Source organism: Lepidochelys kempii, chromosome 7 (assembly GCF_965140285.1).
Source record: "Lepidochelys kempii isolate rLepKem1 chromosome 7, rLepKem1.hap1, whole genome shotgun sequence".
NCBI lineage: Eukaryota > Metazoa > Chordata > Testudines > Cheloniidae > Lepidochelys > Lepidochelys kempii.
In genome coordinates, this window is record NC_136386.1 from 79,301,043 (window position 1) to 79,314,777 (window position 13,735).

At 47.5% G+C, this 13,735-nt stretch overlaps 2 protein-coding genes across 2 annotated transcripts; both read left to right on the forward strand.

The window, feature by feature from the left end:
- The first annotated feature begins 4,219 nt into the window (after positions 1–4,219).
- LOC140915193 (uncharacterized) lies at positions 4,220–9,676 on the forward strand. The gene is made up of 3 exons (XM_073354770.2): positions 4,220–4,870; positions 5,447–5,591; positions 9,652–9,676. Exons 1-3 carry the CDS (start codon positions 4,288–4,290, stop codon positions 9,674–9,676), a joined length of 753 nt encoding a protein of 250 aa, XP_073210871.2. The 5' UTR covers positions 4,220–4,287.
- Positions 9,677–10,491: 815 nt separating this feature from the next.
- Positions 10,492–12,588, forward strand: LOC140915337 (uncharacterized). Its single transcript, XM_073354921.2, has 2 exons — positions 10,492–11,138; positions 11,726–12,588. Exons 1-2 carry the CDS (start codon positions 10,556–10,558, stop codon positions 12,265–12,267), a joined length of 1,125 nt encoding a protein of 374 aa, XP_073211022.2. The 5' UTR covers positions 10,492–10,555; the 3' UTR covers positions 12,268–12,588.
- Positions 12,589–13,735: the final 1,147 nt, after the last annotated feature.

The following is a 13,735-nucleotide window of genomic DNA, read 5'->3' on the forward strand; positions in this document are numbered from 1 at the left end:
GTGGGCACATTTCATCTTTCCATCATAAGGAAGGTTGGCTCAAGGACTGCAGGGGAGGGACCAAGATGGCTTTTATACCACCTCCATGCTTCTTCCTCCCTGTCCTGGGCCATGCAGGGCCAGAAACTGGCCCCAGTGAAGGTTAGAGCAGCCTGAGGACTGATTTAATTTTGACGCAGCTGCAAGTCAAGAGTAGCTGGAGTGCAGCAATTCTTCAGCCATGTCCCACCACACCTAGAAACAACTCTGGTATATCTCTCCATCAGGGGCTCATATGAAGAGTACAATAAAGTCAGTTATGCTGGCTCTGCATTAGTTGGAGAGCTCCCATCCATCCGAATATTCCCCCAGCCTTCTGCCAGCGTTACAGCCCTTTTATACCAATGGATCTGACATAAAGGCATTGTTGTGTAGGGATGGATTGGGTCCAGGATCACCATGGCTCTATACTAAGTTTTATTTGTTTGTCTTTTGCCATCATTAAGGGCTCAGTTTTACTTCCACTGAAGCAAGTGGAAAAACTTCCATTGACTTCACTGCAGGGCAGAATTGGTCTCAGTGCAGGATGTTTCTAGAATTTTGGATCATGTAAAGGAACAGGAACACCCGTTCTTAATAACTTACAGCATGTACTCTTCCTCCCCCAGCCCCGGCACAGATTCACCTTAGTTTCTATCATCCAGCAACTATTTATAATGTACAGTAATTTCTGAGCTGGTAGTTGATTAAGTCTAAACAAGGAATTTATAGAACTGCATATATTAGGTTATAAAATTTAACATAAATGACAGGTGAGTTGTTCAGAAACACTGTTTTAAACTAAGAAACTCAATTATGTTCTAAATTCTGAGAAAACCCAACACCTCCTTTTATATTAATTACCTTAGTGTAATTAATAAGGACTTGGTGTTTAAGTTCTCTTTATTACATGCTTTTTAAAAATGACAAAAATTAATGTTTTATCTTATCTTTACTAAAATATTCTCCACAACTTCATGTTTTTATGGCCCCCTTGGATTTTCCAAAACCTTCCCCTTTTGAATCTTATGCAGAGCCTGGTTTGGATCAGCCTAACGTGACCAGACAGCAAGTGTGAAAAATCAGGACAGGGGGTGGGGGTGGGGCAATAGAAGCCTATATAAGAAAAAGACCCAAAAATTGGGACTGTCCCTATAAAATCGGCACATCGGGTCACCCTAGATCAGCCAGCCAGCTCTCTAACACAGGTAGGCAGAATACACCTTCCTCTGGAGCTCAGCAGTGCCAGTCCTAGGTGAGTTGCAGTGGATTGGTCAAACAACCTGACCTACTTCCTCTCCCTTGGTGGCTGAGTGCAGAGCTCCAAGCACTTACTGTGCAAGTGGGAGAACATAGATGCTGGAACTAGGGCTGCCCCACCCCCTGGCTTGAAGTGGTTTCCATCATATAAAGGGTTTACAGTTTGGTTCAATGGCTCTCAGCACCCCCACTGTACAAGTTGTTCCAGCACCCCCGAGGAAGAAGGATGGTCTTGTGGTTAAAGCTGAAGACTGGGCCATTGGAAACCTGGATTTAATGCCTGTTCTGCTGCAGACATCTTGTGTGTCCTTGGGCAAGACAATTCTTAGTTCCCTGTCTGCAAAATGGGGAGAGTGGCAATTCCCTCTTTCACAGGGTTGTTGTGAGGATAAAATCCTTCCGTGATGGTGAGATACTCAGATACTATGGTGATGAGCTATGTAAGTACTTAAGATTGATGGGTAAATAGATAGAATGGAGCAAGGATCAAGTCTGTGACTTAACCCCAGGGCCACATTATTTCACCAATCTTAAGAGCACAGAGAAGACCCATTGTTGGGATTTACCCCATCTTCCACAGGTTGTGGGTTGCATTAATTTTTCTGCAGTCTCACTCTTCACTAAGGTAACCCTGTTTTAAAGAGCAGGGTATGGGGCAGCAGCTGGGCTAGTCCTAATTTCTCCAGTTCTAATCTCCTTCAAGACTACATCATTGCTCCAAATAGAAGGACTAGACAGGATTGTCACCTCTGAGATATAAAAAAGTTGGATGGATAGTCTGGATTGGTGGCAGGATGTGGAGTTTGATCTCTCTCTCTCTCTGCATCCTGCAAGTTCCATCATTTAAAATGGTAATGTGCTGATGTGACAATCTGCATACCTGGGCCTTTTCCCCCTGCTAAGCCATCGATTAACCTTGAAATCTTCCTTGCCCAGGCCTGAGAAGAATGCCTAGGTCTCCTCAGCCCTGGCCTCCACCAATTCAAGACAGGCCATGCTGCTTCCTACCCCCCGGACACAGACTTAGCAGTGTACCAAACCAAGGGCGGCCCCTTGTACGGAGGGGAAACCAGAGGCAAAGGCAGGCCCAAGAGGTAGGGAATGGGAGGTGCCCACAACTGGGACTTTTAATATCTCAGAAAGAACAAACAGATTTCCTGGGGCAGCTACTCAAAAAGGGAATGATCCTGGGAAAACCTGGACAGGTGGCAACCCTAGGACCAAATCTGGCCCCTCTTTTGAAGTAATGTTGAGTGAGTCTCTCTTTCCAGAACTTCCAGTCATAGTGGCATCAGAGAAACCAATGAAGTTGGGCCTGGTATTGGGATCTGGGGCCATTTTTGAGGGCTTCTTACCATTATGTGGGACACTTGATGCATATCAGGAATTTGTCTGCAGTTACACCACTGATCCCTAGAGACCACTGTTGTGCTGGCAGCATCCTGCAGTTCCTGTGTGTCCCACTCTGTAGAGAGCAAGGGGCCTTGCCCAGGAGGAGAGAGCAACAGGGAGTTGGCTCAGCTCAGCCCAGCCCACTCAGCACTCCTGTCCCGTGATGCTGCACTAAGGATCTGGACCCCCAACCTCTGGTAGGAGCATAGGAGAGGAGTGGGAGCTGAGGAAAAGTGGAATTGCAGGATTTCATCCTTTTTCAGAGACACCATTAGCAGAGCAGAGACAGCAAACAAACAAAAAACAGGTTTCAGAGTAACAGCCGTGTTAGTCTGTAATCGCAAAAAGAAAAGGAGTACTTGTGGCACCTTAGAGACTAACCAATTTATTTGAGCATAAGCTTTCGTGAGCTACAGCTCACTTCATCAGATGCATACTGTGGAAAGTGTAGAAGATCTTTTTATATACACACAAAGCATGAAAAAATACCTCCTCCCACCCCACTCTCCTGCTGGTAATAGCTTATCTAAAGTGATCACTCTCCTTACAATGTGTATGATAATCAAGTTGGGCCATTTCCAGCACAAATCCAGGGTTTAACAAGAACGTCTGGGGGAGGGGGTAGGAAAAAACAAGGGGAAATAGGTTACCTTGCATAATGACTTAGCCACTCCCAGTCTCTATTCAAGCCTAAATTAATTGTATCAAATTTGCAAATGAATTTCAATTCAACAGTGTCTCACTGGAGTCTGGATTTGAAGTTTTTTGTTGTAATATAGCAACTTTCATGTCTGTAATCGCGTGACCAGAGAGATTGAAAAAAATAAAACAAAACAAAACAAAGAAAACAAAAAACAACCTCCTGTGCAAGTGTCTGCCATGCTGAGGGGGAGAAAGACTAAGAGGCAGCGTTGGAGCCTGCCAGGGAGAAGGAACAGGAGGTTGGGGAAGGGGGAAAGGAAGCAGAGGCGTTGGGGGCCTGAGGTTTGAACAGTTCTTTGGTGGAGAGGCCAGAGGAACAGAGGGATAAAATATTCCACTAAGAGTTAAACAAGGAAAGGAGTGGGAGATGTCCCATTTACGTGTGCGTGTTCTGTTTTCTTTGTTAATCAAAAACACACTCAGAACTAGGGCATTCTCTGCTATGGCCCTGGTTCTCTGCTTCACTGAGTATAAGCTCAGCACAGCACAAATGGGCGTGGAGTCTGGCTTCCTGATTCTCTGGGTGAATCTGTGCTGCCATAAGCACCAGCATAACTTAGCCCTGGTCTACACTAGGACTTTAGGTCGAATTTAGCAGCGTTAAATCGATTTAAACCTGCACCCGTCCACACAGTGAAGCCCTTTATTTCGACTTAAAGGGCTCTTAAAATCGATTTCCTTACTCCACCCCTGACAAGTGGATTAGCGCTTAAATCGACGTTCCCAGCTCGAATTTGGGGTACTGTGGACACAATTCAATGGTATTGGCCTCCGGGAGCTATCCCAGAGTGCTCCATTCTGACCGCTCTGGACAGCACTCTCAACTCAGATGCAGTGGCCAGGTAGACAGGAAAAGAACCGCGAACTTTTGAATCTCATTTCCTGTTTGGCCAGCGTGGCAAGCTGCAGGTGACCATGCAGAGCTCATCAGCACAGGTGACCATGATGGAGTCCCAGAATCGCAAAAGAGCTCCAGCATGGACCGAACGGGAGGTACGGGATCTGATCGCTGTTTGGGGAGAGGAATCCGTGCTATCAGAACTCCGTTCCAGTTTTCGAAATGCCAAAACCTTTGTGAAAATCTCCCAGGGCATGAAGGACAGAGGCCATAACAGGGACCCGAAGCAGTGCCGCGTGAAACTGAAGGAGCTGAGGCAAGCCTACCAGAAAACCAGAGAGGCGAACAGCCGCTCTGGGTCAGAGCCCCAAACATGCCGCTTCTATGATGAGCTGCATGCCATTTTAGGGGGTTCAGCCACCACTACCCCAGCCGTGTTGTTTGACTCCTTCAATGGAGATGGAGGCAATACGGAAGCAGGTTTTGGGGACGAAGAAGATGAGGAGGAGGAGGAGGTTGTAGATAGCTCACAGCAAGCAAGCGGAGAAACCGGTTTTCCCGACAGCCAGGAACTGTTTCTCACCCTAGACCTGGAGCCAGTACCCCCCGAACCCACCCAAGGCTGCCTCCTGGACCCAGCAGGCGGAGAAGGGACCTCTGGTGAGTGTACCTTTTAAAATGCTATACATGGTTTAAAAGCAAGCATGTGAAAGGATTACTTTGCCCTGGCATTTGCGGTTCTCCTAGATGTAGTCCTAAAGCCTTTGCAAAAGGTTTCTGGGGAGGGCAGCCTTATTTCGTCCTTCATGGTAGGACACTTTTATCACTCCAGGCCAGTAACACATACTCGGGAATCACTGTAGAACAAAGCATTGCAGTGTATGTTTGCTGGCATTCAACCAAAATCCGTTCTTTCTCTCTCTGTGTTATCCTCAGGAGAGTGAGATATAATTCATGGTCACCTGGTTGAAATAGGGTGCTTTTCTTCAGGGACACATTCCTGCTGTGCTGTTTGCCTGTGGCTGAACAGAAATGTTCCCCGCTCTTAGCCACGGGGAGGGGGGAAGGTTGAGGGGGTAGTCACGCGGTGGGAGGAGGCAAAATGCGACCTTGTAACGAAAGCACATGTGCTATGTATGTAATGTTAACAGCAAGGTTTACCCTGAAAGAGTGTAGCGACTGTTTTATAAAATGTGTCTTTTTAAATACCGCTGTCCCTTTTTTTTTCTCCACCAGCTGGATGTGTTTCAATGATCACAGGATCTTCTCCTTCCCAGAGGCTAGTGAAGCTTAGAAAGAAAAAAAAACGCACTCGAGATGAAATGTTCTCCGAGCTAATGCTGTCCTCCCACACTGACAGAGCACAGATGAATGCGTGGAGGCAAATAATGTCAGAGTGCAGGAAAGCACAAAATGACCGGGAGGAGAGGTGGAGGGCTGAAGAGAGTAAGTGGCTGGCTGAAGACAGGGCTGAAGCTCAAATGTGGCGGCAGCGTGATGAGAGAAGGCAGGATTCAATGCTGAGGCTGCTGCAGGACCAAACCAGAATGCTCCAGTGTATGGTTGAGCTGCAGCAAAGGCAGCTGGAGCACAGACTGCCACTGCTGCCCCTCTGTAACCAACCGCCCTCCTCCCCAAGTTCCATAGCCTCCACACCCAGACGCCCAAGAACGCGGTGGGGGGGCCTCCGGCCAACCAGCCACTCCACAACAGAGGATTGCCCAAAAAAAAGAAGGCTGTCATTCAATAAATTTTAAAGTTGTAAACTTTTAAAGTGCTGTGCTTAAAGTGCTGTGTGGCATTTTCCTTCCCTCCTCCACCACCCCTCCTGGGATACCTTGGTAGTCATCCCCCTATTTGTGTGATGAATGAATAACGAATGCATGACTGTGAAGCAGCAATGACTTTATTGCCTCTGCAAGCGGTGATTAAAGGGAGGAGGGGAGGGTGGTTAGCTTACAGGGAAGTAGAGTGAACCAAGGGGCGGGGGGTTTCATCAAGGAGAAACAAACAGAACTTTCACACTGTAGCCTGGCCAGTCATGAAACTGGTTTTCAAAGCTTCTCTGATGCGTACCGCGCCCTCCTGAGCTCTTCTAACCGCCCTGGTGTCTGGCTGCGCGTAACCAGCAGCCAGGCGATTTGCCTCAATCTCCCACTCCTCCATAAACGTCTCCCCCTTACTCTCACAGATATTGTGGAGCACACAGCAAGCAGTAATAACAGTGGGAATATTGGTTTCGCTGAGGTCTAAGCGAGTCAGTAAACTGCGCCAGCGCGCCTTTAAACGTCCAAATGCACATTCTACCACCATTCTGCACTTGCTCAGCCTGTAGTTGAACAGCTCCTGACTACTGTCCAGGCTGCCTGTGTACGGCTTCATGAGCCATGGCATTAAGGGGTAGGCTGGGTCCCCAAGGATACATATAGGCATTTCAACATCCCCAACAGTTATTTTCTGGTCTGGGAAGAAAGTCCCTTCCTGTAGCTTTTGAAACAGACCAGAGTTCCTGAAGATGCGAGCATCATGCACCTTTCCCGGCCATCCCACGTTGATGTTGGTGAAACGTCCCTTGTGATCCACCAGAGCTTGCAGCACTATCGAAAAGTACCCCTTGCGGTTTATGTACTCGCCGGCTTGGTGCTCTGGTGCCAAGATAGGGATATGGGTTCCGTCTATAGCCCCACCACAGTTAGGGAATCCCATTGCAGCAAAGCCATCCACTATGACCTGCACATTTCCCAGGGTCACTACCCTTGATATCAGCAGATCTTTGATTGCGTGAGCTACTTGCATCACAGCAGCCCCCACAGTAGATTTGCCCACTCCAAATTGATTCCCAACTGACCGGTAGCTGCCTGGCGTTGCAAGCTTCCACAGGGCTATCGCCACTCGCTTCTCAACTGTGAGGGCTGCTCTCATCCTGGTATTCATGCGCTTCAGGGCAGGGGAAAGCAAGTCACAAAGTTCCATGAAAGTGCCCTTACGCATGCGAAAGTTTCGCAGCCACTGGGAATCGTCCCAGACCTGCAACACTATGTGGTCCCACCAGTCTGTGCTTGTTTCCCGAGCCCAGAATCGGCGTTCCACAGCATGAACCTGCCCCATTAGCACCATGATGCATGCATTGGCAGGGCCCATGCTTTCAGAGAAATCTGTGTCCATGTCCTGATTACTCACGGGACCGCGCTGACGTCGCCTCCTCGCCCGGTATCGCGTTGCCATGTTCTGGTGCTGCATATACTGCTGGATAATGCGTGTGGTGGTTGATGTGCTCCTAATTGCCCAAATGAGCTCAGCGGCCTCCATGCTTGCCTTGGTATGGCGTCCGCACAGAAAGAAGGCGCGGAACGATTGTCTGCCGTTGCTCTGACGGAGGGAGGGGCGACTGACGACACGGCTTACAGGGTTGGCTTCAGGGAGCTAAAATCAACAAAGGGTGTGCCTGTACATCAAGGAGTATTTCAGGCAGGACTGCACGGAGGGTTCCAATAAGAAATGGTGCACCAAAGTTATCGTTGTTATTGGAACAAGGAGGTTATCCTGGCCTCTGATTGATACATGGCTAGATTAACCTCGCTGCGCCTTCTCTGTGACTGACTGCAGTGTGATCTAAACAGGGGAGGAGGAAAATGAGTACAAAACAAATCTGGTCTATGTCTTGTTCTGACCCACTCCATCGATCCTTTACATCTTTGGCTGGCAGCAGACAAAAAAGGCGCAAAATGATTGTCTGCCCTTGCTTTCACGGGGGGAGGGAGGGTGGGAACGGGGTCCTGACGATATGTACCCAGAACCACCCGCGACAATGTTTTAGCCCCATCAGGCATTGGGATATCAACCCAGAATTCCAATGGGCAGCGGAGACTGCGGGAACTGTGGGATAGCTACCCACAGTGCAACGCTCCAGAAGTCGACGCTTGCCTCGGTACTGTGGAAGCGCTCTGCCGAGTTAATGCACTTAATGCACTTAGAGCATTTTCTGTGGGGACACACACACTCGAATATATAAAACCGATTTAAAAAAACCCGACTTCTATAAATTCGACCTAATTTCGTAGTGTAGACATACCCTTAGAGCAGTGTGGAGGCTGCTCTTATTTAAACTATCTAGCTGTGGTCCCTAAGGGACTATTTGCCACTTGAGAATAGCTGGAGTGCCGCATTGTTGGACCCTGCCCCAAATCTGATATGTTCCCTGTGCTGGGGTTGTTCGGGAAGGTAGCACAAGAGCCAGCCTGAGAGCTCTGATATGTGCTGCATGAGGGGGCTTAGACACAACAGAAATTCTGGCACTTTGTGATTACAAATGGAAGTTAGATTCAAATTGCATGTTGTTGGGTTTTTTTTGTTCTTTTGTTATGTTTACAACTCTCAGTATTGAAGACATTCTCAATACTTTGTTGGGAAGATGCATATCTCACAATTTTTGAACTCCTGGGATTGGTGAGGCTGTCTGAGGATGTTTTATGACAGTGTCGATTGCTTCTGAAAGGATACTTTATATGAAGGTTTTTATATCTAGTGATTCTGGTTGCTTGTAAAATTACTGTCATGGAGATCCGCAAGAAAGTTAAAAATCACCACCTCAACAAAACTGGTGGGAAGGCATGTTTCTATCAGATTTGCTATAGCAAAAAATAGCTTTTGGAGAAAAAAAAAGGATCTGGTGGTTTCTTCATTTCCTGACTGACAAGCTAACCGAAATGGAAATGATTGTGATGTTACAAAGAGAGGATTATGACTTTGGGGTGGTAAATGACCCATCCAACGCCAGGCTTTAAATTCTGCAACACAAAATAATTGTTGGTGTGTTAGAAGAACCTGTGCTAATGTTATATTCAGAACACAAGAGAAGACATGACCACATAGCAATGAATCTCATAACTGTTTGTTCCTTGGATAATTTCATGGGTTTTTTTTTCTTCAAGTCATTTTTTTTCTGAAGTTCAGGGTTACAAGAGTTGTAACAAATGTTGTTATAAATTAACCTGTGGATGACTTTGTAATTAGATGACTTGGGAAATGCCATCCCAGCCAAGATTAAAACAAAACAAAAATCAAAACTCCTTTCTAGAGCTGTGTGCGGTTTTTTTCCTCTCCATCCCCTTCCCCAAATGCTTGTGGTTTTTTCCTCTCCATCCATCTCCCCAAATGCTTGTGGTTCATTTTTCTTTTAATGCTCACCCAACAATAAATGATAGAACCCACCAGACTATAGAAGAATGATTGCCTAACACTTCCAGTGGTGTTCAGAATTTAACAAGGAAATGCAAGAAAATACAAGGAAACTGAATACAGTGCAGCAGGAAACCTGAATACTTGCCGAAGAAGCAGCAACAGAGCTGGTCAAATTCCGGGGTCAAGTGGGGACTCTGCAACAAACTTTTCAACCACTTTGGATTGATTTTTTCACTCTCTTTTTTGTCAACTTTCCACAGATATTGTTGTGAAGGTGTATATTAGCAGGAATACCCACAGAAACAGCATTTTTTAATTGAATATTGCAGAATACAAATTTGGAATTTGTAACCAAGAATATTCACAATGAAAATCTGTAACAGCTATTCAGTCAATCAGGGAATAGAAATGTACCATGTGTGCCCAATCAAAACAACTCAGACTTTAGATATTCTATATGCCCAAATAAGATACAAGAAAAAATATGTAGAAATGATCAAGTGAATAGTTTTCAAAAATTAATACATTTGAGAAGATGGTTACAATTTGCAAACAGAAAAATGGGTGAAATTCATCAAATAAATCATAGAGTCATGACTTGTTGTAAATAATTATCCCAGCTTTAAGAAGCAGTCCTGTGCCAGTTTCAACCAAATGAAAATCACCAGGTTTGCTATGGTCATTTTCATTCTAGTCAAGATGATACAGTGTTTGCAATCTGTCTAATGTGGCATATATCAGCAAGTAGCACCTAGCAACAAAGGTAGGGTTTGACTTTTCTACATTTTCAAATTAACTGAAAAGCTTAGCCCTGGTCTACACTAGGACTTTAGGTCGAATTTAGCAACGTTAAATCGATTTAAACCTGCACCCGTCCACACAGTGAAGCCCTTTATTTCGACTTAAAGGGCTCTTAAAATCGATTTCCTTACTCCACCCCTGACAAGTGGATTAGCGCTTAAATCGACGTTCCCAGCTCGAATTTGGGGTACTGTGGACACAATTCGATGGTATTGGCCTCCGGGAGCTATCCCAGAGTGCTCCATTCTGACCGCTCTGGACAGCACTCTCAACTCAGATGCAGTGGCCAGGTAGACAGGAAAAGAACCGCGAACTTTTGAATCTCATTTCCTGTTTGGCCAGCGTGGCAAGCTGCAGGTGACCATGCAGAGCTCATCAGCACAGGTGACCATGATGGAGTCCCAGAATCGCAAAAGAGCTCCAGCATGGACCGAACGGGAGGTACGGGATCTGATCGCTGTTTGGGGAGAGGAATCCGTGCTATCAGAACTCCGTTCCAGTTTTCGAAATGCCAAAACCTTTGTGAAAATCTCCCAGGGCATGAAGGACAGAGGCCATAACAGGGACCCGAAGCAGTGCCGCATGATACTGAAGGAGCTGAGGCAAGCCTACCAGAAAACCAGAGCGGCGAACAGCCGCTTTGGGTCAGAGCCCCAAACATGCCGCTTCTATGATGAGCTGCATGCCATTTTAGGGGGTTCAGCCACCACTACCCCAGCCGTGTTGTTTGACTCCTTCAATGGAGATGGAGGCAATACGGAAGCAGGTTTTGGGGACGAAGAAGATGAGGAGGAGGAGGAGGTTGTAGATAGCTCACAGCAAGCAAGCGGAGAAACCGGTTTTCCCGACAGCCAGGAACTGTTTCTCACCCTAGACCTGGAGCCAGTACCCCCCGAACCCACCCAAGGCTGCCTCCTGGACCCAGCAGGCGGAGAAGGGACCTCTGGTGAGTGTACCTTTTAAAATGCTATACATGGTTTAAAAGCAAGCATGTGAAAGGATTACTTTGCCCTGGCATTTGCGGTTCTCCTAGATGTAGTCCTAAAGCCTTTGCAAAAGGTTTCTGGGGAGGGCAGCCTTATTTCGTCCTTCATGGTAGGACACTTTTATCACTCCAGGCCAGTAACACATACTCGGGAATCACTGTAGAACAAAGCATTGCAGTGTATGTTTGCTGGCATTCAACCAAAATCCGTTCTTTCTCTCTCTGTGTTATCCTCAGGAGAGTGAGATATAATTCATGGTCACCTGGTTGAAATAGGGTGCTTTTCTTCAGGGACACTCAGTATAGCCCATTCCTGCTGTGCTGTTTGCCTGTGGCTGAACAGAAATGTTCCCCGCTGTTAGCCACAGGGAGGGGGGAAGGTTGAGGGGTAGTCACGCGGTGGGAGGAGGCAAAATGCGACCTTGTAACGAAAGCACATGTGCTATGTATGTAATGTTAACAGCAAGGTTTACCCTGAAAGAGTGTAGCGACTGTTTTATAAAATGTGTCTTTTTAAATACCGCTGTCCCTTTTTTTTTCTCCACCAGCTGGATGTGTTTCAATGATCACAGGATCTTCTCCTTCCCAGAGGCTAGTGAAGCTTAGAAAGAAAAAAAAACGCACTCGAGATGAAATGTTCTCCGAGCTAATGCTGTCCTCCCACACTGACAGAGCACAGACGAATGCGTGGAGGCAAATAATGTCAGAGTGCAGGAAAGCACAAAATGACCGGGAGGAGAGGTGGAGGGCTGAAGAGAGTAAGTGGCGGGCTGAAGAGAGTAAGTGGCGGGCTGAAGACAGGGCTGAAGCTCAAATGTGGCGGCAGCGTGATGAGAGGAGGCAGGATTCAATGCTGAGGCTGCTGCAGGACCAAACCAGAATGCTCCAGTGTATGGTTGAGCTGCAGCAAAGGCAGCTGGAGCACAGACTGCCACTGCTGCCCCTCTGTAACCAACCGCCCTCCTCCCCAAGTTCCATAGCCTCCACACCCAGACGCCCAAGAACGCGGTGGGGGGGCCTCCGGCCAACCAGCCACTCCACAACAGAGGATTGCCCAAAAAAAAGAAGGCTGTCATTCAATAAATTTTAAAGTTGTAAACTTTTAAAGTGCTGTGCTTAAAGTGCTGTGTGGCATTTTCCTTCCCTCCTCCACCACCCCTCCTGGGATACCTTGGTAGTCATCTCCCTATTTGTGTGATGAATGAATAACGAATGCATGACTGTGAAGCAGCAATGACTTTATTGCCTCTGCAAGCGGTGATTAAAGGGAGGAGGGGAGGGTGGTTAGCTTACAGGGAAGTAGAGTGAACCAAGGGGCGGGGGGTTTCATCAAGGAGAAACAAACAGAACTTTCACACTGTAGCCTGGCCAGTCATGAAACTGGTTTTCAAAGCTTCTCTGATGCGTACCGCGCCCTCCTGAGCTCTTCTAACCGCCCTGGTGTCTGGCTGCGCGTAACCAGCAGCTAGGCGATTTGCCTCAGCCTCCCACCCCACCATAAACGTCTCCCCCTTACTCTCACAGATATTGTGGAGCACACAGCAAGCAGTAATAACAGTGGGAATATTGGTTTCGCTGAGGTCTAAGCGAGTCAGTAAACTGCGCCAGCGCGCCTTTAAACGTCCAAATGCACATTCTACCACCATTCTGCACTTGCTCAGCCTGTAGTTGAACAGCTCCTGACTACTGTCCAGGCTGCCTGTGTACGGCTTCATGAGCCATGGCATTAAGGGGTAGGCTGGGTCCCCAAGGATACATATAGGCATTTCAACATCCCCAACAGTTATTTTCTGGTCTGGGAAGAAAGTCCCTTCCTGTAGCTTTTGAAACAGACCAGAGTTCCTGAAGATGCGAGCGTCATGCACCTTTCCCGGCCATCCCACGTTGATGTTGGTGAAACGTCCCTTGTGATCCACCAGAGCTTGCAGCACTATCGAAAAGTACCCCTTGCGGTTTATGTACTCGCCAGCTTGGTGCTCTGGTGCCAAGATAGGGATATGGGTTCCGTCTATAGCCCCACCACAGTTAGGGAATCCCATTGCAGCAAAGCCATCCACTATGACCTGCACATTTCCCAGGGTCACTACCCTTGATATCAGCAGATCTTTGATTGCGTGAGCTACTTGCATCACAGCAGCCCCCACAGTAGATTTGCCCACTCCAAATTGATTCCCAACTGACCGGTAGCTGCCTGGCGTTGCAAGCTTCCACAGGGCTATCGCCACTCGCTTCTCAACTGTGAGGGCTGCTCTCATCCTGGTATTCATGCGCTTCAGGGCAGGGGAAAGCAAGTCACAAAGTTCCATGAAAGTGCCCTTACGCATGCGAAAGTTTCGCAGCCACTGGGAATCGTCCCAGACCTGCAACACTATGCGGTCCCACCAGTCTGTGCTTGTTTCCCGAGCCCAGAATCGGCGTTCCACAGCATGAACCTGCCCCATTAGCACCATGATGCATGCATTGGCAGGGCCCATGCTTTCAGAGAAATCTGTGTCCATGTCCTGATCACTCACGGGACCGCGCTGACGTCGCCTCCTCGCCCGGTATCGCGTTGCCAT

Coding starts and splice junctions, on each gene's coding strand:
- LOC140915337 (XM_073354921.2), top strand. CDS start 10,556: ATGCAGAGCTCATCAGCACAGGTGACCATGATGGAGTCCCAGAATCGC. Junction 11,139..11,725: donor AGGCGGAGAAGGGACCTCTG/GTGAGTGTACCT, acceptor TTTCTCCACCAG/CTGGATGTGTTTCAATGATC.
- LOC140915193 (XM_073354770.2), top strand. CDS start 4,288: ATGCAGAGCTCATCAGCACAGGTGACCATGATGGAGTCCCAGAATCGC. Junction 4,871..5,446: donor AGGCGGAGAAGGGACCTCTG/GTGAGTGTACCT, acceptor TTTCTCCACCAG/CTGGATGTGTTTCAATGATC. Junction 5,592..9,651: donor GCACAGATGAATGCGTGGAG/GCAAATAATGTC, acceptor AACTTTCCACAG/ATATTGTTGTGAAGGTGTAT.